This window comes from Xiphophorus maculatus, chromosome 14, assembly GCF_002775205.1.
Source record: "Xiphophorus maculatus strain JP 163 A chromosome 14, X_maculatus-5.0-male, whole genome shotgun sequence".
Lineage (NCBI taxonomy): Eukaryota > Metazoa > Chordata > Actinopteri > Cyprinodontiformes > Poeciliidae > Xiphophorus > Xiphophorus maculatus.
The window spans coordinates 25,149,090-25,176,959 of NC_036456.1; the positions used below are offsets into that span (position 1 = coordinate 25,149,090).

Genomic DNA, 27,870 nt, shown 5'->3' on the forward strand with positions numbered 1-27,870 from the left:
TAGTTCCAGTGTTTATTTTTTTAATTTAAAGTTTATCATTGAGACTGTGTTTTTGCATTTTAATGGCATTATTACTATTATATCACCTGAAAATGTTTTCAAAACAAAAATTTATCACAATAAGTTCTGAGACAATTTATCGTCCTGCAAAATTTGTTATTGTGACAGGCCTAAAGTTAACACTGTAAAACTAACAAATTGTTTGCAAAGTATTTAATGTTCATGGAAAACGGAAGAGAAATGTTTCACAACAAAACCTTGAATTCAAATGAAAATGGCTGCCATTTTGTCTTTTAACTGAACGTTTAATTGTGCTTTATTTTGACGTTTGAACGTCCAATGCTCGCTGACTAGAGTGTGTAAAACACCACAAGACATTCCAGTTCATTATAATACTGTATATTTGCAGTCATTTCAAACCCAGAGAACAGTGACAGACCGAGAGATCATCAGGAGAAGAAAATAAAACAAACAAAATGCTGAATGTTGTTTCTATCTACACAGTATGTCCCTTTAAGCCCAAGCCCCGCCCCCCCCCGACCGATTCCCCGCCCTCATTCGTCCCCCCCCCCACACACACACACACACACACACACACACACGTTTGAAAATCAACAAATGAACAAAACACGCAGTGGAATAAACAAAGCTTCAACACAACAGTCTGCACTCGGGGTAGGTCTGAAAATCTAGGAAGTAAAATGGTTTCTGGTTTTCGTTGAGGAGCGCTTGATCTCAACACCTGCAGAAAATGCAGGGTTTGTTTTTTTTTCTAATCCAAAATCATTGAAAAGAAGTTTGCATCAGGGCAGTTTAAGCGTTCTCCTGTTTTAATCACCAGAAACTGTTTATTTTTCTGCTTTCTGGAATAAAATGTGAAAAACGTCGAGGAGCAGATTATACTGTACCATGTTTTAAAAATCACTCCGTTGTAGTAAAAATGATTTTCTAAAGTTTTGCATCATGTCAGAAACCAATTCCACATTTTTAAGGGGGATAGAAAATAGTTTACACATCGAAAAGCCGCGCCCGACATTTTCAGAGTATCGCCTCCTTTACGGGGGAACCGAGAAAACGACGGGATAAAAAACAGAGAGAGGAGGAGAAAACAAGTGAGGAGTCATGCAGAGAAGCAGTACTGTAGTTTAATGTGAAGAGAAAAGAAAAAGGGGCAGAAATAGTTTTATTAGAGGATGAAAAGTTCCAAGTGTAAATTTAGCCATCAGATGTTTTCCTTTCCCATGCGTTCTTTTAGTTGTTGTTTTCCTCCAGTTCTTCTTCAGTGTTTTTGTCTCGTAACTTTTTATACTTAAATCCTTTTCATTTCGCTCCTCTGACTGGCCGATCCGACAATCAGCCACTGAGGTTGAGTCTTTATATTTTTTTTTTCCCATAAAACCATAAGTCAGGACCAATCAGGAAGAGTCTCCTGCAGATTAAATCGCATGATTGGACCGTTTCCCGCCAGTCTGACCAATCACAGATGCGTCTCTTATTTTCTTTTCCAAACGTGAGTTGTGTTCGGTCCTGTTCTGTTTTCTCAGGAATGACGACGTATCCGTAAGGTTCTGGGAGGAAAAAGGTTTTGGAATGAATTCAGAAAAACGGGAATGAGTGCAGGAAGGTTCGTCTAAAAAGAGGAAGCAAAGAGAACCCCAAAAACAAGTCCAGTGTGTCTCTTAGTAGTCTCATTGTTTTGTGTCCGTGTGGAAAAGAAAAGAAAACGTCTGGGGTTTGCGTTCGCCGTGATGTAATCCAGTGGATGTCATGGTTGTCGTGGAAACGGGCTGGTGGAGTTTGTACAGGAAGAGGAGGAAGGATTGTTCTTCGATCTAGAACATCATGGGGGTCTTCAGGAACACCCGGGACTCTGGAGGAAAACACAAACGAGATTTCAGAGGTTTATTATCCCGCTGCTTGTATTTCAGTTTTATCTGTCAAATTTTAACAAACACTTCAGAAACTTTCAGCTCAACAGATGGTTAGTAAGCGGTTTCTGTTTCTGTACAGCAGAGGTGGGAAGAGTACCCAGAAAACATACTTAAGAGTAGAACTATTTCAACATGTTTTTACTCTAGTAAAAGTAAAAACTAGCCATCCAAGAAATTAGTATTAAAAAAAGAATCTACTCAATAATACTGAGTAACTGATCAAATTATCAGTCATTTAATATTTTAAAAATTATATCATCAGACGGACCAAAATGTAAGGCAGCAGTGTGATAGAAATAAGACATACCGCCACCTGCAGGTGGGTGTTAGCATCACTTAGACAAAAATGTTTCTGACCATCTTTGCAGAAATCTTGCAGCAAACTCAAAACAGTGAATTTCTGATTGATGTAATTTGGCAGCATGCAGGTACAAAACTGCTTTGATTTGATAAAATAATACCTGAAGACACAACTGTGATCTTAAAGGTTTTATTCGTCTCTCTGGAGTCCAGAGGGGCCACATAAAAAGCTATGGCGGGCCAGATTTGGCCCGCGGGCCTTGAGTTTGACCCATGTGATTTAAAAGTCTTTATTTTGCTGTTAGACGCTCCGGGAGCAGCAGCTGCAGCTTCAGTCCTAAACGAAGTAAATCCAACGAGTTTCCATCTGCACAGGAACTGGGATCATGATTATTTAAAGAGGAAGTCGTTTTCTTCTTGTTCTCCCTTTATGCCGTATCCGTTTATGATAGAAATCTCATATCCCCAGTTTTGCCAGGATGGACCCCCTTCTCCCTCCCTTCTTTCTTTCTCTCATTTCACCTCCGTCGCTCTCCTTCCGCTCCCTGCGGTGCTGTTGCTGCACCCACCCACACATTAAACACACTCGTACATACAACAGAGACGCTCGCACACCTTCCTCTCCCCGCGGTGTCATTGTTTTCTGCGAACGTTGCAAACTGTTTACATTTCTGCATAACAGCAATCATAAACCTGCCCTCCCTCCTCTCTTCATTTTTCCCCCCCTGCCCTCTGCTACTTCGATACTCGTCTTTTTACCTCTTCACTCCTTAAAGATTTGAGTAAGACTTTCCACGTTGGAATGTAAAACTTTCTTAAATTTTCTCTTTCATCTTGCGCTCACTTCCTCCTTCATATTCCCAGCCTTCCCTCCTTTTCATCCTTCTCATCTCCTGCCCTTCCCTATTTTTATCACTTCACAATCCACTCAAACCCCCTCCTCTCCTCCTCTTTCATCCCTCTCTTCTACATGCATCCCATCCTCTTGCTCCCTCCTGTCCTCCACCTCTTATTTTTATCCCGCCCCATTCTTCTCTCTGTCCTCTCCTGCCCTCTTTTACGTTTTCTTCCCCTTCAGGCTGCAGGTTTAAAAAAAAAAAAAACTGCTCTGAAACTTAGAGTTGCCGTGACGATCCCCTCAGTGCTGACCTTAAAACTGTAATCTGCAACTTTCCTCTGTTTAAAAATACCAACTTCATCACGACTTTTACTGCAGGACGGTCAGGGTTTCGGCTAATGATGCTTTTATTTTTGGAAAACAGCAAAAACTGGGCGCTTAAAAAAACCAAACAAACACCAAAGTGACAAAGATCAAAGTCAACAGCAGCTCAAAATTAACGAGGAAATTATTTCAGTGACTTTTGGACTTGGACATTAACAACAACAGTAGCTGTGCTTCTGTTGACCATGTAAAATTGTAATTATAGAAATAAATTTGCTTAATGGAAACATGGCAACTTAAAAAACACCTTTTTGATAAGTTTTAATGCTGTGAGGATTTTTCGGCTATTTTAAAATTTGTATATTTTAGAAAACTCCAATGGAAACATGGATGTTACTACTGGCGGAAACGACAAAGAAGACGACAGGAAGTGGTAGATGCATGACGGCATTGCATGTTTTTAAATGATCACATTAAACTTATTCACGTGCGATTTTAGTTTCTTATTTAATGGCAACACTGCAGCAAAATTGTGTTTTTTCAACATCAGCGGAATATCGACGCAAATATTTTGTGATAACGTTAAAAATGTTGATAAAACCTATTTATTGGATCTGTTTAGGGTAACTCTACGACTGTGACTGCATTTGGAAGCACAAATATTCAAATATTCCTCTGGAAAAGCACTTCCATTTGAAATAGGCTTCTTCAATCATATTTTCAAATGTATTGATATTGACATTTATTGATGCTTTTGTGATAAAAAACAAAACATTTCCACTAATGTCATAAATTGAAATTGAGACAGCAATAAATCAAAATTCTTATGAAATATTTTGACCATCTTTAAAGATGGTTGAATGACATGAGTCACAAAAACATTGAATTTCCTTTTAAGAAGGACAAAAATGTTGAAATTAGTGATATTTTCGGTTCTTCAAAAAGAACTGAATGTTCAAGATCCATTCACTTCAAAGAGCCGCTCAAATGACCCAACGAACAAGACATTTTATCCATAATATAATTTTATTTTAATTGTTTTTGTGGGTGAAATCCACAAAAACGTTTAATCATCTGTATTAAGCTGTTGTATGTTCTTACAGAAACAATTATTCTCCTCACACTCTCAAGAATTGAAAGTCGTACAATGTGGGAAAACGATTCTTTATCTGGGAATTATTGAACCCGGTACAGTTTGAGCTAAATAATGTTTTCACATGGCAGAGACAGGAAGGAGCGGCGCGCTCGTTACAACTTCTCATTCTGAGACTTTTATCAGTTGTTTTTCTGAGTGAAACCAATGTTTATGAAGCTAAATTGGGGCCATAAAGTTTGTTCAAACAAAAGTTTTAAATCTTTTTTTTTTTTTTTCCAGTTGGCTGATTAACAGACTTTTACTGAACAGCAGTAATCAGAATCAGGTGTGGTAAAGCAGGGAAACACTTTAATGGGAAATAACATCACTAAACAGCTCACCAATGTTTTTTTTCTTGCTTTGACATTTTCAAATAGAGCAGAGATCCGCAGATCTTTTGAGTTTTCACAATAACTTTTAATAAAAACATGAGTAAAAATAATAAACCAGCTAATATAAAAATAAATGCAGGGTTTTTTTTTTTCACGGACCAGGTTCAGAATATCACTAAAAGTACCAGCAACATGTTTTTAAATCTATTTTTCTTGTCATTCAGTTAAAAAGTTTATCGTTTTTGATAAAATTCAACGTCCCACGGAAGAAAATCTATTCATGTTTTATGCATTTCTTTATTTTACAATCCCAAAAATGTAAATAAAGTGGCGGCTGTGTAAGAAAAACACACATCCTGCTGTAGATGTTCATCAAAATTATAGATCGTCTTTTTTCAAAAGGTCAAGACCCCTGAAAAGGTTGTAGACCCCTGAACTAGAGCATCCGCTGTAGCTAAAATACAGCCATGAGGGTTAGCCACCATCACCACCTCCCACAAATACTTTCTAAAAACGTTTGTAACCATCTATTTTAACTGTTCAAACACCAAGTGTGCATTTTTACTCACCAATACTACACTACTCTTAGCGCTACAAAAGAAGCTAACATCCATGATTTTACTCATTTCCATTCTTGCAATTCCTAGTCAGTACCATTGCGTCGGGTTATTTTCAGCTCCCCAAGCTGCATTTTCTTAATATTTTAGAAAAAAATCTATGAATACTGAACCATAAATAGGTGAGAGTCTATAGAAAAAGAGTGAATCGATCATCACCGACTGAAGTTCAGCTCTCTGATGTACCAGACGCCATGTTGAGGGAGGCAACATGGCGTCAGAAATAGCTTCTTATGACTTCCAGCCTTCATCTGAAACTCCTCTGTAAGACAGGAAATGGTCAACTTTGATTCCTCTTCCTTCACTAACAACTTCTACACTGAAGGGTGTTCTCGGCATGACTGATAGTGCAAAGTATAACGTGTGGTGTGTTCACTGGTTGGAAAAAGATTGGATTTTTGCATTTCTGACTGATCAGTCGACCTGAAAGTCAATGGAACTAGAACATTTTTATCAATATTAAGGAATTATTAACTTTAAAACAAGCTTATATTTGTTGCTGAAAATTTACTTGTATTTTAAGTTTGTCTTATTTCAAGTGTACTGAGATATTTGTACTAGAAAATAGACTAAAACTACTCGGTAAGATTTTGTGTTTTTGCAGTGTTCTGAACGTTTCCATAGTATCTCGGTGCTGTGACCCTCTGAAAACTCAAAACATTTGTAAATATTATATTCTTATTTTTTCCACCACATGCTGGTATTAATATGTAATCAAACGACAGATGAAGATGTAAAGCAACTTCCTGATTATTTCTTCCTCTTTTTTACTGTGTTACTATTAAGGGATAAAGGTTTTCTTCTCCTCACATCTGTCACCAAAATTAAATTCACCTCCTGCCTGTTGTGTGTGTGTGTGTGTGTGTGTGTGTGTGTGTGTGTGTGTGTGTTTGGTGTGTTTGTGTGTGTGTGTGTGTGTGTGTGTGTTTGGTGTCCTGGTTAAAAATGACGCTGACCTGCCTCGTTAGGAGTCTATCAGCAGGGTGGAGAAAATGTCACCAGGTCTCAGAACAAGGTCGCATTTTTCAGCGCTGTCCCAGGAAATCCTCATTTCTCCTGCAGCTGCACCTTCATTTTATTTCTTCTCCTCTTCACTAAACTTTTTAATTTTTATTTCCATTATTCTTCAGGTCTTTTTTCAATTTCTCTGTTCTCTAAAAAAGCCTGATTTACTTCTTTCTCCCAGTTTTTCCCTTTCTACTACTACTTCATGTCTTCCTCTTTCTTCTCCAAACACGCCCAGGATTCTTCGTCCATTTTTTCCGTACTCTCTCCCATGTTTCTCATCTTTTTCACTCCCTTCTTTCTCCTCTTCTCTTTTTGATTGTAATGCGATGTCTTTCTTTGTATTCAGCAGTTTTCTCCTCACTCGTTAATTAAGAGTGTAGAAGGTGAGAGGCAGGGGAGGCGTGTGTGTGTGTGAAGCTAAACCACCGTAGGTGCAAAATGCTTTTATGGCAGGAGTGTGTGTTTTCCAGCGTGTGTGTGTGTGTGTGAGAGAGAGAGAGCAAGGCAGCAAAGGGGTCCTACTGGGCCAATCAACATTAATGAAATCAGGTGTGTGTGTGTGTGTGTCTCGGAGTGCTTGGCTTGCAGAAGAGAGGGGGATCTAAAAGGGGTCTAAAGAGGAGTGAGAGCTAATTAGAGCTCCCTGTCTCACAAGTATGTGGATCAAACACACACCTACGGAGTGTGAGTGCGTGTAGAGATGTTATATGCTTGCAGAGTTTCAGGTGAAGGTTTTCAATGTCAGGGAGGACTGAGCACAGCTGGTGGAAAGACGACGACACATGCATACTAACACACACGCATCGCTACTGTACCTGTGAGGGCCCTGCTCGGCTTAACGTACTTTATAACCCTGTAATTTAAGCTAAGCTGGAACCTTTCTGCTCATCTCTCAACACTCAGAAACAAAATCAATGCCACCCCTGAAAAGTGTATAAAAAGCCTCTGAATAAATAAATGTAAGTGATATTTTATTATTTCTACAAAATTTCTAGGAACTCCAGGGTTTCCCCCCGTGTATTATAAGCCTGGCGGGCCACCAGGCTTTACTTGCCCCCTGCCAGTCTAAGGGTTGTTCATTTAGTTTAAATAGGGTTTTTTATACACCAGTAACGGTGACAGAAAAGACAGATTGAGCTACGTTTATAGTTGACGGACTGAACTGGGCACCATCCTGTTAGCCTCACGAGTTATTTCCAAATTATGAAGCTGAGCATCTCTGAATTTTTATAACTTTCAATATTTTTTAACACAAAACACAGTGGACCACCTTAGTCCTTTTTCTTTTTGAAAATCCAAAAATCATCTCACTTTTTTAAGAAATTGAGAAACTTATTTCAAATTTTGCCATTTCTTGCAACCAATACTTAAAAAAAGCACACGAAAAACCTCAATGAAAACACAAGTGTGAGACAATGCTACTGCAACAGAAAACTACCTTACTTTTTTCCACAGCTTTACCATGTGAACGTTACTGTAGTAAAATGTTCACAACCATCGGACAGCTTGACAGCAGCAACTGATGCACGTCTGGCCCTGGTTTAAAAACTACATAACTGCTCTAAGTACACTCATAGGCTAAATAAAATATGTTAAGACGTGTGTGTTTCCTAAGGTACACTTCAAAGGGAGGCCACAACATCTGTCTAATGTCTCCACTAATCTAAATGGGGCCCCCACACACACATGTGCCCACCATGTGTGTGTAAAGCTCAGCCTTTGAACATACTTGTGTACAGTATGGTATCTCTTAATACGTGACGTGTGTGTGTGTTGTTTGTACCTTGTACAGCGCCGTTGTCTTGCTGGTTTCCATTAAGTTCAGGTTTGTCCTCGGCTACAGCAGAGTCTGGTATGAAACACAGAGACAAGACAGAGTCTCAGTGGGTTGGCCAATAAAAACCCTAAAGCACCTTGTTACCGGTTCCACACGGAAAACTGAGACACAAAGGACGTTTGTGTTTGGTTATCTACATGGTTTCACACCCAGATCAACCGAATATTAACAGCAAACATTATCTTTCTTGAGGTTTTATCAGAAAACGTTAGTCGCTGAAAAGTGTTAAACAGCAGTGAGGAACGTGTTAAAAGTAAAAATACCAACAGTCGTTTTCACACATTTTGTTCATGGAGCGGCCCTGAAATCTGTCTGAAATTATTCAAATTCAACATTTTTAATTCATATTAATTCAAATTCTCACTATCTATTATTGTAGATAGTGACGGTTGTTAAAAATGGATAATCTATAATATTGAGCCTAATAAAAATGACATGTTTTATTGTCAGATTCTGAATGGATCAAACAGGAAGTGCTTTCAAAATAACATTTGTTTTCCAGGAGTTTTTCCTGGAAAATTTTGGTGCTGATTTTAGGATATAAGGTTGTCTTAACACAGATGATTCAACTTTTTTTTGTTAATTTAATTCCTAAAAACATATTTCTCTAAATCCATATAAAACTATGTTAGGGATAAAAATTACTTGTTAGAATAATGTATATTAAAAAAAATACACATCTCTGTTTGAAAAGTTATTTGAAGTGAAGAAATCTTGACAGTTTGACCCTACAGGGTCTGAAGAAGAGATGCACAAACATTGGTAAAGAATGGCAGAAGAAGAAGAAAAAGGCTGGCGTCGTACCGTTCTTGGAGTTGTTGTTGGCGGCGTGCAGCGGCTCAGGAGACGGGGAGGAAGAGGACGAGTGTTTGAGAGCGTCCTCAACTCTCTCCCTCCTCTTGGACTCGAACTCCAGCGCCTCCTGTAGCTTTCTCTTCGCCTTCTTCTCCTTCTTCAGTCGTTTCTGGATGGAAGCTGGACAAAGACATGTCTGTCAGGTTGCGTCTCTTCAGATTTGAGAAGCTCTGAGTTTTGTTTCCAACCTCTGCTCTGTAGCTCGGAGTTGAGCTGCCGTTCCAGACTCTCGCGCATCTCTCGTTCTCTGTAGAGCTCCATTTTCAGCTCCCTCTTCTCGGCCTGGATCTGTTTGTCCTGCGCTCGGGCGTTCTCCACGGCCACCTTCAGCAGGCCCTGAATGGTTGGACAGGAAATAACGAGCAATACAGGTTACATGACGGTTGGAAAATAATAATGCTTTAAAAAAAAAAATCCTTTACCCAGAAGACGTCACAGACCCGATAGTTAAAAAAAAAAGGTTTGAAAGAAAGAAAGAAGTAGTGATGAACTCTGACCTGAACCTTCAAAGCCACATAAAGACGGTTACAAAGTCGGCTTTCTATAATCTGAAGAACATTTCCAGGATTAAATAAGATCTAGAGAAACTAATCCTAGTCGCATTGATTACTGCAGGTCTGCCGGAAAAAAATCAATCAGATTCAGAACGCTGACTAAAACCAGGAAGGCAGAGCAGCTCACCTAGTTCTGGCTTCCTGTAGCTCAGAGAATAGACTTCAAGATACTGATAGTTTATAAATCACTGAACGGCTTAGCACCACAATACATTAAAGATCTGCTGTCGTCATAGCAACCTTCCAGACCTTTGAGGTGTCATGGTTCTGGTTCTGCTCTGCATCCCCAGCACCAGAACTAAACATGGAGAAGCAGCATTCAGTTTCTATGCACCATAAATCTGGAACAAACTTCCTGAAAACTGCAGAGCTGCTGAAACACTGAGTTCCTTTAAATCTAGACTAAAAACCCACCTAATTAGAGTTGGCAAAATTTCAATGTTTCAGTTTGTTCAAGGACTTTGTATTTTTGTGTTTTTATGATTGTAAAGCATCATAAAAACACCTTGTTGCTGAAATGTGCTATACATATAAACTTGATTGATTGATTGATTGATTGAAACCATCATACCTGTATGTTGGTGAGCAGAGTCTCCACCGACGACAGACCGTCGGCGAACAGAAACGGAGCAGGAAATCCAGGCGGCAGGGTTTGACCCAACGAAGACTCTTCTGAAGGGTCAAACAAAACAAACATCAACCCAATTCCTAAGTTTTGAATAAAGCAAATATGAAAAATATTGTAGAGTGGAGCTCCAATATTCACAGGGTTTATGGATCACATCTCACCTCAAATAGCTAAAATTCACAAATAAAAAAACCCAAACACTCATAACCACCTATTTAAATGGTTCAGTGGTGTATTAATACACAGTGGAAACAGACATAAGGAAGCTAAAGTCTTCTTTATGTCCACTCTTTGGGATACAGCCAATCATTGCTAAGGAAACTGAATGGCACTCCCAGACTGGCTACGTTGAGAATGCTAGCCAATAGCATGTCAAGCAGCATTTTGCATACTGAACCGTGAATCGGCTCCAGTCCACTGTTTAAATATAGATATTTAGCTATGAGATTTGTTAAAGCATTCCTACTTTATCACACTGCTAGATGATGGTAAAGACCTTCCAGGTATGTGTAAAATTTGCATCAACAGGCATTAGCTGTTTCAGGTGAATTTGTGCTAATCAAACCTGAAACTAACAAATCTTGTGCTGATGGAGAAAATTGAAGGTTATTTAGAAGCAGAGAAACAATTCATCTTAAACATGCCATCTGTACTTATAGTTGATTAAAATTAATTATTAGGCATAATTTGTATACTTTGAGTATAACTAGTCTACTCCACAAAAGTTTTCTTAGAAGGCCAAAGGCTGTTATAATGGAGTACTCATATCTCAGTAAAGTTAGGAGTTTTTATATTAAATAAACATAAAATAGACCACCTGGAAAAATAAAGAATATTGGGGATCTTATTTTGTACTGATTTTACAAATCAATCATGAACAAAATGTATTTTTAAGACAGAAACAAATTACATGTCAAAGTGAAAATGAATTTCTGCAATAAACTAATTTCATAAAAATATTTAACATAAGTAATTGCATAAATATTCACACCCTTTGAAGTGACTAACCTAACTCAACTGAGGTCCTGGCAAGTGGTGTTTGCACAGTTTAGCTGGAAGAATAGAGGAAAACTGCAGCATCCAGACTGAGACCGATTTACTCAGACTGGCATAGTGACTGGGAGGAGTGAATATTTAGTCACTTAATTTAGGTTGTAAAAATCAGTTTTCACTGACATTAAATGTTTTGTAATTTCTCTTTGTAAAAAAGTCACATTTTGTTGATCATGACTGATTTTTGAAGGCAAAACAAACCGGAGTGAATGTTTTTAGGCACTGTAAGTCTGAACACAATGTTTTCCTTACCCAGATCGAATCAAAGTTCGATCTGGATAAGCTCTAACTCTGTACAATAAGTATGTTTTGGGACTTTCTGGTGACGTTTTGAAATACAGGCAGAATCAAATGTCTATGGACCGATTTCTGTTAAGCACAAAGCCTGGAAAGCTTTAAATATTTACGGTTTCATTAATATTTCACTATGCAGTTCTGGTTTAGATAGGAATAATGCCTCTGTTGCGCTGCAAGTTACCATAATTATGAGTGTTGCAAACAATTGATACATTTTCTTAAGGAATTTGATTTGTTTTAGGAGAATCGACTGTATTTGTGATGAAACCCTGATGGAGGTTTGTTCCAGGTGGAGCGTCTCCACTTTTAGAAACTGGATGATTTTCATGAAGTGTAGCTGTCATCAGTAAACTTTATGAAATGTTTGAGTTTACTAACGTTACAAGACAGCGAAGCGGCAACGTGGAAATCAATTACACACACACACACACACACACACACACACTCAGAGGTTGTTAGTATTCAGACAATCATGTGGGGTACTAATTGGCAGGGATTAAAGACATCCTTGATTTGTGTGTGTGTTCATTGCGAGTGCGTCACAGTGTCTGCTCAGCCCTTAATGCCCAACACTCCGACAACTGGGTTAACTCTGCTGTGAAATTAACGCTGATTAAGATGCACTCTAACACACACACACACACACACTCCCTATCTGCCACTTCATCCATACATCCCTCGACTCCACCATTACACACTCACTCATTTTCTCCGGCACTTTTTCCTCCTCTGCATCCTCGACTTTCTTTACTTTTTTGCCTAATGTTCTTCTTTTCATTTCATTCTTCCACCTTCAACTAAATTATGTCAGCTTTATTGTTTCCAGCTAATTTAACTTTCACATATTTTGCCCCAAAATTTTCTCGTTGTTATCAATAGTTTAATTTTGTCCACTTTTTTTCTTGTATTAATTTATTTTGGCATCTAAAATACCAAATAATGGCTTCCTGTTTGTCTCCCACCTTTTATTTTGAAAGGTTACTAACTTGGCTTGTCACAATAACAAATTTTGCTTGCTAGAAATTATTGCGATATGGTAATATTGTTTTGATACCATTTTCAAATAACGTCTTGTAAAGAACCCTTACCATACTTTAAATATTATGTTTAAAATCAGTAATTATTGTTACATTTATTCTTTTGCAACATTTCTAGCATTTCTCTCTTTATTTCTGCTTAAAATGTAACTTTGCTTTAAGTTAAAGTAAATAATTTAGTCGTTTTAACAAATATCTGTGTTATTAAAAACTTACTTTCACTTTTCAGAAAGTTGGAAATCCTGAACTCTTGAGCTGGATGTAACAAAATGAACTCAACTTAAAGCGGACGTTGCAGTTTTTAGCAGTTCCAGTCTGCAGTCACAAAGCAATTGATTGGCTCATAAAAATCTTTACTTGCATTTTAAAGCGGACCTATTATGCAAAAACTCACATTTATCTTGTTTTTGTTGCTTTATTTGGGTTTTTACTGATTCTAAAAACAGCCCAAGCATTAAAAAAAAAATACCCCGCCGATTTTTGGGAATAAGTTAATGTTCTTTAGTGTTTGAAACAAGAACCTCCAGAATGTTACAGCACTGACCTGTTACCTAGCAACACAAGTTAAGTTCCAGCACATTTGGCCAGCTTGTTTTAGCTGATGGAAAACACAAGTGTTTTATTGTTGACTTAACCATCCAGAGAACACTTGCTTGTTGGTTGTGCTGGAGGCTCCACTTTTGCTTTTCAAAGATGTACGGTTGTACAATTGCGCATCTGTTTTTTAAAGTGACAAGAGGCCCTAAAAGTATAATGAACATGTTTAGTGTATTTATAACTCTGATCTCACATAAAAAAACAAAAACAAGGAAATCACAGGTGGATGCTTTTACGTTTTATTTTGCCCGTATTGATCTTAATTCCCTCTGCTGATGTCTGCAGAGACACATCAGGAGCATGAATGATAAAATGTGGAGCGAGAGTGAAAAATTAGATGAACGGACTGAGTTAGAAGAATGGAAAACTCCAGGGGGCTTAAAGGGGAGGGGGCAGCATGCTTTTAGTGCATGATCCGCTGACCCCTTTTAGCCATGCCTTCTTCACTCCATCTCCCACCTTTTTCCCCTTCTATCTATCCATCTTTCCTGTGATTGATGGTTCAGAGACAGCTGATCAATGGCTGATGCTTCTGTTTCTCTGTTTGTGTTGATCTGAGTGTTTGTAGGGATACAGTGGATGAGAAAAGGCCTCCTAAGTGAGAACAATTTGTCAGATGTCCAAAGAAAATGGTTGATGGTTTAGATTAGTGTGGATAATGGAATATCCTCACTGGTGTAAGTGTGTGTGGGTGTGTGTGTATGTGTGTGTGTGTGTGTGTGTGTGTGGTCCAACCTTTGTCCTTTGTTATTTTCTTGATGGGTGCAGCAGAGTTGGTCAGTGCAACATCAGCATCACCCGACACTAATCCTGTTTGAGAAAAGACACACACAGTCATTATCTAGGTGTGTGTGTGTAAACATGTGCAGTATGTAAGTTCTTACATCCATCCCCTACATGCAATTCATATTGACGTACTTCAGTATTTTAATAAAATAAGGATCTAAAAGTTAATAAAACTGCTTAAATCCCACGTATAACTAAATTTACAATAGGGCTTCGCTTACAGACGGCTAATAAATAATATATAAATATGTAATCCTCTCATCTATAAACTTTATAAATCATTAATAACTGGTTGAAAAGGAGAATATATGTTAAAATTATGTTTACAAATGCTTATTATACTTACAGGGCAGTCTGAAATGTTACCATAACAACTTTAAATAAAATAGAACAGCCTTGGCTCACTATTTGGCGAGAAACTAGTAGCTTTTGTCTCCTTGTCACTGTTAAGTAACGCATTATAAACTGTTACTGCTGATTTATGATGTGCTTAAAGATTAATTAATATATCTATGAACTTTTTAATAGCCACCTTATTGTAAAATAGTACAACTAAATATAATTGAATATTACTTACTCAAGTTTTATTGCTGTACAATGGCTGCTGGAAAAGAAAAGTGGGTACCTGTGTATTTGCGATTCATGCTCACAGATTTTTCTGCGGAACGTGACTCCTAATTATGATCTATTCTAAAATATTCAGAAAATGCACTTCAGTCAATTCTGGAGGTGAGGGTTCGCTTTTATCGTATAATTTATCACGATAAAGAATTTTGATTTATTGTCAAAGGTGTCCATCTCAATTACCTTGTCATAATTAGGAAGTTTTATGGTATTTTTACCAAATTCAAAACATGAAAATGGTGGAGTTTATGTCTAATTTTATTGGTTGTATCATTTAAATAAAAATGTCAGAATATTCTCAAAGTTTTATTCTTACTTTATAGTGCAAGTCTCATTCACCCAAACCTTTTACACTGATTCACAGATCAAGAAGCAACTTAAGGTTCAATGTCTTGAACATTTGTTGGGTAAAACTGGATTCAACCTCCCAATCTTTTGATTGACAGACAGCTACTCTTCCACTGATCGGCGGCATAAAAAAGCCTCTCATGGTTGCATTAGTCAGTGTTTAGCTAATGTACAAACATGCTGTGAAGACTGAAAAGTTCAATGTGAAATAGTGTGTGTGTGTGTGTGTGTGTGTGTGTACCCAGTCTTTCAGGCGAGCTGGAGGCTGAGCTGCTGGGCTGTGACTGCAGAGGAGTGTTGGTTTCATCAACAGACGGAGACAGAGAGGGGCTGTCACACACTCTTTCCTAAAACCACAGGAAGAGGAGCGTCACACACCAACAAGTTAGAGAAACAAAAAAACAAAAAGTTTTCCCTCAAATGTTTAGTTAATTGGGTCACAACAAGTATCTTTAGGGGTTCAATGGTCATAATGTTCTGACTAATTGGTATGAAGGCTAAAAATATAAAGAAAATTATGGGGAGATGAACTCACTGATGGGTTTTAGTAAACCCAATCTAAAAAAGATTAACTTTAATCGACTAATTTTGGTTGACAGAAGTTCTCTCAGAATGTTCTACAAAACAAACAAGTTTAATTAGTTGAAGTCTTGATGGTTATTGACAATATAAGCTTCCCAAGTTGAACGTAACACAATAAAAGCCCAAAATTTATGCTTGAAAAGCCACCTCGGGATGCTTTCACACCTGATTTACCAAAATTTAAACATTTGTTACATTTTCAGCTGATGTGGTTCACGTTCACTATGTCAAACAAACCAAACAATTTCAAAAAACAGTTTCCCTCCTCACCTGTGGGGGCGCTGCACCAAGAGCCATTGAAGGAAACGACACAAAAACTTCTGAATAAGAGAATAACGCAACTTCCTTCTTCACAAATTGTAAATAAAAATGAAGTCAGATTTTAGTGGTTGTAGGATTTATCTTTTGTCTTTGGTAAAAGACTGCGAAACATTTCTCCCGTTAGTGTTAGACACGTTGGTTTGTTTTGGATGTATTTACCCAGAATGCCCTGTGCTGAAGTCCTTTTCCCGCTTCAGTCTGCTTGGCATTCACATATGAACTTAAACCGTACCAAAGTTCATTTTAAGACTTGTAGTTGGACCACAGTTTGCATCAGCGTTCGATTGACCATTCACACTTCCCCAAATGAACCAGACCTTCTAAACAAATGAACTGGAATTTAATTAAAACAGACCAAACTGGTCTGCGATCAGTTCTGCTGGTGTTACCTTGATGACAGGTGCGCGGTGAACGTGTGTGTGTATCTGCTGTGCGGCGGCGGCCATGTTTGCGATGGTGCTGAGGTGATTCATCTGGGACATGGCCATGGCCACGGACGCAGGCGGCAGCCCCATGGGCAGCAGAGGGTGGGGCATCATCATGAACGGCAGGTCCAACCCTGGAGGAAGAGGGAGTTTTTACTTTTTTTAAACTGTGAAGCCTTTATTATTCTAACTTAATGCGAAATATAAGGTAATAGAACTTATTTTGGTTCAAAATCCATAATTTTGATGATTAAGATGCTGTGACATGTCGCTAAAAGCTCCATGTGTCTGAATTACATTCATTCTTAAAAGATTAGGCCCGAATTTCTCCACTTACAATAATAACCAACGCAGATAATTGATTAAAGAAAAAAAAGATCTTCTCACATCAGATCTTGATAACTTTATAGAAGCTTTTTTATTATTAAATTACTTTTTCTTGTAATTTTTAAGACTTTCTGGTAAAGTTGTCTCTTTATTCTGCGAATATTACTACTATGTTTTCATATTGAAACAATTTAAAATTAGTTGTTTTCTTCATACAACTCACAGAAGGAATGGTAAGTGCCACTTTTTGAAAATATTTTCTGTCATTTCGTTTTTATAGGAAAAAAAAGAAAAATTGAAGCTGGAATTAAAAAAGCCAAAATGAAATATATGTTTTAATTAAATTTTGGCCTTTTTTCATACCAGCTTTGATTTTTTTTGTTATGTATTTAATTTAGGCTAAAATGAAGTAAATAAAATAAAATAAATTATTTAATTTTGGCCCTTTTGGTACTCCATAGAAATGGTGTTAAAAAGCTCTCTTTCGCCTTTAGTGAATACAATCACCTACAAACTATTTTTTCTTTTTACTCTGGTTACCTTTGGATGATATTAAAAACTGACCGACAATATGAAACATTTAAGCTTTAACCTTTGACCTTGATGACCCGTTGCCCTAAAAACAGTCCCCATTTTCATAGTGGCACTCCCACTCCACGGACACACACACACGGCAGCTTTCTTTGCAATGAAACAATAACACTGATTGCTGTTGTCATGATGACTGAAGTGATAGAATAATCAATGTGAGTGTTTGTCGCTTCCTGCTGCCTGGTGTGAGAGAACAAATGCATTACTTCTGCAGAAAGAAAGGCCGAGTATCTGTTTGTTTGCCTGTCCATATGTGTGTGTGACCTGTGTGTGTGCATGTGTGTGTAATGGTGGTGTTGATGAATTGAGTCATTTAGTAGAGTGTGTGCTGATTAATCCAAACAGAGTGGTAATACAGGAGATGGGGACAGATTAAATGGCGTACATTAACAAATATTGCCATCTTTTAAACACGCAGTGTGAAGGCGTGTGTTGGTGTGTGTGTTGGTGTGTGTGTAAGCTTGGAGTGGTATCCAGGGTTTCTGCCGGTTTCACCAACTCAAATTTAAGACTCTTTTAGACCATTATGAAGGAAATTTAAGACTTGTATCATGACAGAAATGTATAAAATAAAATTGCGTGTTTTACATCATAGTGCCCAGCCCAGAATGTTAGGGCCTGGTTAGGGCTGGACAATATAGCTAAAAACAGATCACAATATAAGTCCATATCAATAATTATTGATTAGTGTTTTTGTTTTAAATATCTGAAATATTTCCAAACTGGTGTTGTGACCTTTCCTGTTTTATCCACAGTTTCCTCTCTGCAATGTTGTTTTGATTTTTAAGCAGTTATGAGGCACAGTGGCAAAACCTTAAACTGCTGCTGCGCCAGTTACTCAACAGGCTGTTGCTAGGTAACAAAAAGTAGCTCAGCAGGTTGTTGCTAGGTAACCAAAGAGTGAGTGAGCTAGTTGATTCCACCAATCTAGCTTAGCTAAATGTGGAAGGTTCAGTGGCTGAAGCCTTTTCTTTGCCTACATCCCCCACAATGCTGTGCAGTTCTAGATTGGAGTTCATTGGAATTATTGAAAGGTCTTATCTATTGATACTGATCACATCCCAATATATATTGTTATTGACTTACTGTCAAACCCTAAGCCTTGTGTGGGTCGTGTGGTAAAGATGAACATTGTCTTTGCCACATGATAATTTACATTTACCCAAGAGAGACGCAAAACAGCTAGCTAGATAACTAGCTAGTGAGTAAGGATTATTAGCAGCTTGTTAGCAGTAGCTGTCTGCTTGTGACTCAAACTTTTGTCAGACAGAAAAATCTTACTAGAATAAATATTCCTACCACAATAAAAGGCCATCTTAAATTAAATTTTCGACACATGAATGCAAGTCCTTTTAAGGACTTCCTGGTTATCACTGTGGATGAATACTCACTGTTAGCCAGTAGCTGCTGCTGCTGCTGGAGCTGCTGCTGACTGACGGCTCCCAAGGCGGACCCCCTCCCAGGACCTCCCGCTGCGCCTCCTCCTCCTCCTCCTGCTGCTCCTCCTCCCACCGCCGGGGCGCCACCTCCACCTCCTCCTCCTCCGCTGTGGGCTCCAGCAGGGGGGCTGGTCAGGCGCTCTTTATCCCAGGAACACTCACTCCCTCCTGGGTAGAGGTGCACACATTTATATGCAATCAGTGATGAAGACTATCGGAGCCAGAATGACACACAGGACTCACCTTCCTCACTTATAACCAGCATTAACTAGTCTCCACACATTAACACGTTTGTTTCCAGATGGCTGTATTAACCTAGTTCCAGCAATCCAAGGCAGGACTCAGTGAAGAGGAAAAATATTCCTCCAGGCTGGATCAAGCTGACACCTGTGATTTATCAGCACTCATAACTAAAAACGCATCATTCAGGATGGTTTATGGGCAGCGGTGTACAGTCATATTCAATAAATTACAATATATATTCTGATGAGGCTCGTTTGGCAGATTAAAAGGACATTTAAGAAGGAATTGAACACACTTTCCTGAAGCTGCAATTTACTACTATTTTAGTAATAATCTTTGTATTATTTTACAGATTAATTTATTAATCAGATAAAAAGATTCTAGAAAAAAAATTTACATTTTAAACTTTTCAACATGAGAAATTCACCAACTTTCAACTTTTTTCTAGAAAATTTCCAAAATTAACACTTGCACATTTTTAGCTTTTCAAGTTCAGAAATTTCCGCGTTTTTTCTAGAAAATTTCTTTAAAATAATCTAAACATTTGAGTATTTTGGCAGAAATTTACTCCTTTTTTCCTATCAACAGGCCCTCATACATACACCGTCTCAAAATTAGAAATACATTAAGAGATGCAAAAACAACTCAATTTATTTCTCAAATAAGAAAATACACATTTTATTGCCTAAAATGCAATTAAAATTTTTTTTTAGCAAAATAAAATGCTGAAAATAAATGCAGATGTGTCTTTGTAGCCAAATTTGCATCTGGATCCTTTGTACTTCTAACATGTGGAAATCTCAGCCCTTTTTGCTTAAATTAACATCGATACAGGTTGATCTGTTTATTATTATATGAATTAAACAATTAATAACTAGATAGCAAAAGATGCTTGATAGAAGATTTTATTTTTATTTTAACAGAATTTGAATAATGGGAAGCTAATGTTGCCCTTGAACCGTAGGATATATTTACACAGAAAGGTTTTTTTCATATTAAGTGCAAAATTATTAAAAAGTTTTGAAGAGTTTTGTCTTGATTAATGCTCTGACTGTTGTTTTTTTTCAGCAAATAGGCTTTTTTAAAGTCTGTATGTTTATCTTAATCAATTTCAATATTCAATTCCCCCCATTAGGCCTATTAATCATTTGTGGCCTACACTTTTAATCAGCCCACATTTTCGTATTAGTTTCTGGAACTGGGCGAAACTTAATTTTCCTGAGATTCTCAGAATTAGTTGTCACAAAACCACTGAACTATTTAGAGTTTTAAAGATAAAAATATTTTCCACGGTTTCTGATTTAATCCTTTGAAATAGATCTGTAAGTCTTTAGTATTTTAACAGAGATGGAAGTAAATTATTTATTTTTGTTTTGAGATGATTATAGTCATTTTAATTGATATATATTGATATATTTTCTCTGTTCTTGCTTGGCAGAACGGAGAGCAAACAGACTGAAGGTAAATCAGTAACATTAACCTCCGCTTCCACTTTTTCCTCTACTTTAACGTTGGTCTCTGCACTTTTCGATTCTATTACTCATAATTGTGTTAGTCTCTTCCTGGACCATTTTTCAGATGTTCTCTCCAGAGAGAGGGAAGATGGTGTTTCCTGTAATTCATCACATGAGCTGAACCCGACCTGTTCTGTATGTCGAGTCGGTTCTGACCCAGCAGGTTGAGGCCAAACTTTGCACTTTAATAAAACAGAGATTAGAGCAGATCTGGGGTTAAAGTTCCCTTAATGGACAGCAGAAAAACCAAACAACTGCTTCGTAATTACCAAAAGAAAACTTTACGGGATATAAAGACGTTTAAACACAAAATGTCTTAAACAGAATAGATGTTTGTATTTTGATGAATGGATGATGACGAAATTAGAAAAATTTAAATAAAGTCTATCCCTCCGACTAACTAATAAACCAATTAACAAAGCTTACTTTCAATTAAATTTGAAACATTTGAAATAAATAATATATGGTACACAATAACAGTAGTTTCTTGATATTAAAACCAAATGAAAAAAGTAACTTTATTTGACTAAGTTTTTAAAAATTTACTTTTTAAGAAACTGAAAAATTTAGCTGTAAATGATCAAAACTAGCATTTTGCTGAGGTTTAAACACGTTGTTTCTTTAAGCCACTCTTAAAGAGAACATGTCAGTTAACAAGGGCAGACATCTGTTGTCCACCAGACAGGAAAAAAAACTAAAAATTAATTAACTGAACTTTAGTTGAAAAGAACTGAGATGAGATTACATGTTTCTCCATTGGTTGTAAATGAGTACCGTTAAAAAAGCTGCACAATTTAAAATGAAAAACCATAAAAACAAGAGAATGTGCATGTGTAGAATGAGTATTTTGTTGCAATTTTTAATTTGAGCCACTAGATGGCTCTAAACTACAAAATATTAGGGCCACGCTAAGAAAATAAAAATAGAAAAGTTGAGAATAAAGTCAAAATAATATGAGAATAGCGTCAAAATTTAACAAGAATAAAGTCAAAATAATGCAAGAATAAAGTTATAGCATTTTAAGAATTGTCATAATACTCCAACTTTATTCTGCTAATATTATGACTTTATCCTCTTAATGTGCCTATTCTCGAAATATTGACTTTATTCTCATATTATTGCGACCTTACTCTCGCATTATTTCAACTTTATTCTTGTAACATTATGATTTTATTCTTGTAATTTTAATTTTTATTAGTGTGGCCCTAATACTCTGTTGCACTAAACATGAGATGAGAAAAAAAACCCTCGTCTTTATCGGGTTTATTCTCTAAAACAAGTTTTTTACAGCAGGAAATCTGACAAAATGCATCTAAACATCAGGAAAAAAACGTTTCTTGTAGCTTCCCAGCATTTTAAACGTGCCGATTATTAACCAGCAGAGACAATTGATGTTTTAAGCGGAGTCAGATGAATTTATGACATTAATAAATTATTAAAAGCTTCCCACTGTGTCAGCTAACTCAGCCTGATTATTAACAATGACAACGTTCTGTTTGACTGGAAAATGTATTTAATGGCCGTCTCTCTTCACGCCGCTCGCTCTCTCTCCTCCTCTGTGTGATCCTGCCTCGCTCGCCCTCCACACCTCTGCCTCCGCTCCACGGTTCTCCCGCTCATCCATCTTCATCTCCCTCCATTAGTTTGAATTAGCGACCGTCTCTCTCTATTATTGCCTACTGAATTCCCTGCGCTCAGTGTGTGTGGACGACAGCTGGGCCTCGTCGCTGCTGCCATTTACACCGGGGAAGAAAAGAAGAATAAACAGATGGGCAGATGTTCTCTCTCTTTCTCTGGCTCTTCTCTCTTCTTTTTTTTGTTGCTTGGCCTCTGTCACTTTTTGGTCTTTTCAACATCTTCTCTTTGTCTGTCAGTCTGGTGCACCTAAATCTTGGAGCTTTTTCTGCTAAAGTTTGGGTATTATTGCAGTTTTTCAAATTTAGCAAAGCTAAATTTAGTTTAAACAAACCTCAGACATGGCTTCCAACTGGAAGAAATTCACCTTTTATTCACCTGGTTAGAGGACCTGACAACATTCTGAGCTAATGGCGTCAACACTTCTAACTATACATTCTTAGAAATTTGCTGAAATGCGTCTTTTACATCAAAGTCTCCTGTTGCAATAATCAATAAATAAATTAATTAATCACATGATAAATTAAAACAAGCTCAATCATTTCCACTTGCATCTCTTTTCTTTCTCTCAACCAAAAGCAGGTTGATAAAAGTCTTAAGTTTGGTAGTTTGGTGTGAACTAACCCTTTATTTGATGGGCGGTTTTGTTTACACAGACTTTAATATTCATTTCTGTTGTTTCGTTCGTTTATTTTGTATATTTAAAATGCCTTCAGTGTAAAATTTTCATTGACATTTAAATTTATTGATCTTTGAGAATCTGTTCTGGCTTTATTATGCCATCAGTACCATTATATTACTGGAAAATGTTTCAAAACAACAATATTATTATTGCAACAACATGTTGGACAATTTATCGGCCGGCAAAATGTGTTATCTTAACAGATCTAGATCTTTTCTAGACCCAGATTTAGAATATCTGGTTCTAGATGTGTTTTTTAGATACGTCCCGTTTCTGCACACCTGGATCTAATGAGTGCAGAGCTGAAAGATGTGATTTTATTGTGGAGTGTTGGCGAAACGAAGAATCTAAAGTGTTAAAATGATGTTTCTCCTGCTGTGGAAAACCAAACCAGTTCTTTGCTGTGATCTGTAGGACCAGTTCAGAACCAGTTTACTTCTGCAAATTATAGACTAAAAATCCTTAAAGAATATTTAGTTGAGCTTTCTAGTGGCCAGTGCAGATTTATTCAAGGGTTTTATGTTGAGTAGCTGTGCATTAAAAGCCTTTGCTGCAGTTTCACTGTCGTTTCCCACAGGAATCTGGAATACAATCTCATTTACAAATGTTTCAAACCAACAAGTTAAGTCTGTTTTTTTCCCATCCTTCCCCTTTTATCTTTTCTTTATCATGATTATTTGGCTTTTATTTCCTCATCTCCACCTAGTTTCACTCTCTTCCTCTTGTGACACATAGACGGTTTCCGTTGACATGAAACTCGTTTTTTTTTTCTCTCCATCTCTCCTGTCATTCATCCCTCGCTCCAATCTGTGTTTTTCTCATTTTTATTCTGTCACCGCGTGCCGAACAGGCCCGAGCCAAACGCCAGAGCATCTTTTCTTTTTCTCCCCCTTTTCCTCTCGCCCTAAATATCCCTTTCTCTCCCCCGCCTCCTCCTGTATCCTCCCTCGTTTTATTTTCTTTTTCATTTCATACGCTGGTTCCTCTCTTCTATTGTCCGCCACAGTTTCCCAGGCCGGTGTGAGTGTCTCGCACAAAGAAAACAAGGTCGGACAATGAAAAGAAGGCTCACCGTGAGCGCACAAAAATCACTCCGAATGAAAGAAAAGAAGACAGAAGAAGGCGTAGAAAAAAAGAGAGCAGGGGTGAATAAATAAAAAACTACTTGGCGAAAGAATGAAATGACAGTGGAGAGGAAGAGTAACTCTATCAACCCATTTGCCAGGTCAGCTGAAGAAAAGGAGAAAACGGAGAAGAATCAGGGTGGAAACAAATGAAAGGATCGCTCCTTCCTTTATTTTCTTTCTGCTTTTTGTTTTTTGCTTCTTTAATAATTCAGAGAAACAAACAGAAGAGATTGAGTGTCCAAGTTTTATAGGTAACGTGTAAAAAAAACAAGAACAGTTCAGACCTGAATAGAGTTTCATTTGCTTAGATTTTAAAGTTATCGAACGGTTTTTGTTGCAGGTATCAGGTCAGAACCACACCTTCTAAAAAAGGAACAAAAACATGACATTTTGAAAAGATTTCATTGGGAATCAGCAACTGTTTGAGAAACAAAAGTCGATCCAGTCACTTAGGAAGGAAGAGATGCATCGGTATCAGGGAGAACTGCAGCCTTGAGAAGTCTGTCATCAAGGAGAAGCTTCACCGGAGTTACTGATGAATCCTAGAAATGGGCTAGAAGCGTCTTTTCTGGGTTAATGAGAACCAGAACCGGACTGTTGCTCATTGATCCAAAGTCCTGTTTTCAGATAAAAATAAATTCTCCACTTCATTTGGAAACCGAGGTCCCATCATCTGGAGGAAGAGTAGAGAGGTTGCCAGAAGTCCAGAGTGAAGTTTCCAGTCAGTATTGGTTTGGGTCGCCATGTCAGCTGCTGGTTCTGGTCCACTGGGTTTCCTGAAATCAGCCGCCTACCAGGACATTTCAGACTTCCTGCTTCCATCTGCTGACAGGTTTTCTACAGATGCTGATTTTATTTTCCAGTTGGATTTGGTACCGACCCACACTGCCAACAGTACCAACAGTGGTCCAATCACCATGGTGTTCCTGTTCCTGATTGGCCAGCAATCTGGCCTGACCTTTAACCCCATAGAGATTCTACTGGCTCTTGTGGAAAAAAAAGTCAGTTGACCTGAAGGCAACAAACCAATCTGGGCTTCCAGAACCTCAGCAGAACCAGGCTGATCACATAAAATATCAACTTTTATTAACTATATGTTATATTTTCATTTTCTGAGACGCTGAATTTTGGGATTTTATCATCTGTGAGCCAAAATCACCAAAACTACAAGTAATAAGGGTTTAAATATGTCACTAATTAATCTATATAATAATATGACGTTATTTGTTTTGAACTAAACTCACAGAGTTTATTCAACAAATCTCTTTGTCAGTAAACTTCTGGAGATTATTTTCTTTCTTAGGGGTTTCTGGGTCTAATATAAAAACCTAAAAAACTAGGATAAGATGAAACTACAGTTGAATTTAAACCTTGATTATTATTGTCACTTTTTCTGTCTGGGCCTAAAGTTTGGGAATCACTGCTTCATGATGTGTTGAATCAAGGCAATGAGCAAAATAAAGAGTCAAAATTAAATCAAACAACTGAACAGTAACTGGATTTAGAGCACGAAAAGGAGTTGAAGATTCACACTTCCTTCTGGATCTCTTTACACATGATTCACATGCAAGTCAAAGTCTACTTCATGGTCAAGTCATCATATGTGCTAGACATACAGGAAATCAAAATAATGTTTCTCAAAAAACAAGAAAAGTAGACTAAGTTTAAAGAAGTTGTGCTGACGAAGTCCTTGTTATCCTGAGAAGAACACAGTAAACCAGATGTTTCCCAGGCTAGTTCCAGGGTTATTACAAGCTCCTTTCTTCTTCCATTCCTCTGGTTTCTCAAGTTGCTGATACGGTTAGTTTTGTTCATTTTGCTGATGCGAACACAAACTAACAGTCTAAAGGCCTGATAAGGTGGGTGTAGAGTTCATTACAGCGCACAGAAAGAACAAACGGCCTTAAAAAGTTTAACTCGTCTCCAGGGGTTTCTCTAGATTATTGCTAATGTTCACACAAAACTTCCACAGTGTCCCCATGTTTGGACTCCTTTCGGAGTCAGACTGTGAGAAGCAACTTTACTCATCGTTTTCCAGCATGCCTGTGTTAGCGTTCGCGTGTAGCACCTGTGTTGGAGTGCAGGTCATCGTTGTCGGACTCGTTGCCGTTCTGGAGACTCATCATCATCTTCATCTTCTGCAGTTTCTGGAGCTCTGCCATGGCGGCCGCCGTCAGTCCTTAAACACACACACATCACTACTGTTAGTCATCTTGTTGTCATCACAGTCAGCTGATTTGAAACCCATCAACTCTAATGTTCCTCACAGCGAGCCAATCACAAACCAGCAGTCTAGCCACGGCCTGCTGTTACCCAGGATGCCTTTCTGCACAGAGTGACGGTCAAGACGGGTCGATGTCAAACTCTTTTCAACGCGAGTGTTTAGAGCAGTTTTAGACACCTCAGGCCTGGTGTACATTAACTCACACACAGCTACACACACATGAACACCGAGTCTTTTGTAAGGAACAAGATCCTCGGCTCTGTGCGCTGACCTGGAACTGACTTCTATACACAACAACCAGCAGAGTGAGAGAGATGACCCTCTGTCGGGGTGTGCGCGCGGGTGTGTGTGTGTGTAAGCGTGCAGGGTAGCTTTTGCATTGTGCCGAGTGCTTTTATGTTTAAATGTGTGTGTGTGAGAAAGAGAGAGAGGGGTATGCATTCATGCTTATCTCTGCATACTTTCGTGTGTGTGTGTGTGTTTAGGTCAGTTGGTTTTGCCCCGGTCACGCTTGACAGCCTTGCAGGAATGTCCATTACACACTGTACAGTTGTCTGTAAGCTATAAAGAAAACAAGGTAGAGGGGAGAGAGGGATGGAGGGAGGAGGAGTTTGAAATTTAATTTGAAGCAGAATGGATGGATTGATGGAAGGTTGACTGGATGGATGGATGAGTGAGGTATGAAGGGCAGAGCTGTTCGCAGGTTAATCTAACCTAGACAAAGTAATACATATAGCCACATTTTCCGCTGACTGATGCAGAGTAGAAGTTCATCTCTTATAAATATGTGTATACATCTACTTTTTCACTGATATGTTAAAGGCACCGACTTTGATCCAATGATATAAAACACATGGAAATAAAAAAGTTCTTTACTACAAATGTTGTGTGCACTAATAATGTTTTAGGGCTATTTGTAATTTAGAAGCAGAATAAAAGAAAAATAGACTTAAGTTGCTTTTGCGAAAACAAATATTTTCTTTCAAATGCCAGTAGATAGCCCAACATAAATAATTTTGTTTCAGGTGTTAAGATGCAGTTAGTCAGCGTGGGGCGCAGCGCTGTTCACCGCCTCGTCAGCAGCATATCGCACTCATGTCATGCTATGTATCGTAATAATGCTAAAAAAAAGTTCTGCAACTCACCCTGAGAAACTTTCTACCGGTACCTTCAGGTTTTCTAGTGACCCGGTCTTAAGCCATTTATCCAATATTATTTTTAAACACAATCCTTTGGTAAGCTAACTGTAACGTCGCACCGTGAGCTCACATCATGGCAAAGAAAAGGTCTTTTACATGCAGTACCTCACAGACCACTAGGGGGCTCCCAACACACAGTTTGAGAATGACCACTTTAATTCTGTAAGTTGCTAAATTTGGTGTTTTACCTGCTTGGTTGTGACCCTTTGGCTGTAAAAATAACATCTAAACTTCTAAAATGCAGAAGACTTTCCATGAAATTACTTCGCCTCAAAATTTGAGAAGTCCAACGGCTCCCAGATCCTGGGGTATACTTCAATGTGGACTCAAAAGCAAACACGTCCTGTGTTACATGGTAAACTCTGTGTTACATGGTAAACTCTGTGTTACACGGTAAACTCTGTGTTACACGGTAAACTCTGTGTTACATGGTAAACTCTTCACATTGACCTGTATGCGA

General features: G+C 37.9%; 1 protein-coding gene across 1 annotated transcript in view; it reads right to left on the reverse strand.

The window, feature by feature from the left end:
* Positions 1 to 763: 763 nt before the first annotated feature.
* LOC102219422 (dachshund homolog 2-like) overlaps positions 764 to 27,870 on the reverse strand; it is a 97,980-nt gene continuing 70,873 nt past the window's right edge. The window contains exons 3-12 of the mRNA XM_005809413.2: positions 26,056 to 26,166; positions 18,739 to 18,954; positions 16,394 to 16,563; positions 15,343 to 15,448; positions 14,079 to 14,153; positions 10,303 to 10,403; positions 9,366 to 9,513; positions 9,127 to 9,297; positions 8,269 to 8,334; positions 764 to 1,870 (exon numbers count right to left, since the gene is read on the reverse strand). Of these exons, the coding sequence (XP_005809470.1) occupies positions 1,833 to 1,870; positions 8,269 to 8,334; positions 9,127 to 9,297; positions 9,366 to 9,513; positions 10,303 to 10,403; positions 14,079 to 14,153; positions 15,343 to 15,448; positions 16,394 to 16,563; positions 18,739 to 18,954; positions 26,056 to 26,166 (1,202 nt within the window). The 3' untranslated portion in view covers positions 764 to 1,832. The remainder of the gene's footprint in view (positions 1,871 to 8,268; positions 8,335 to 9,126; positions 9,298 to 9,365; positions 9,514 to 10,302; positions 10,404 to 14,078; positions 14,154 to 15,342; positions 15,449 to 16,393; positions 16,564 to 18,738; positions 18,955 to 26,055; positions 26,167 to 27,870) is intronic.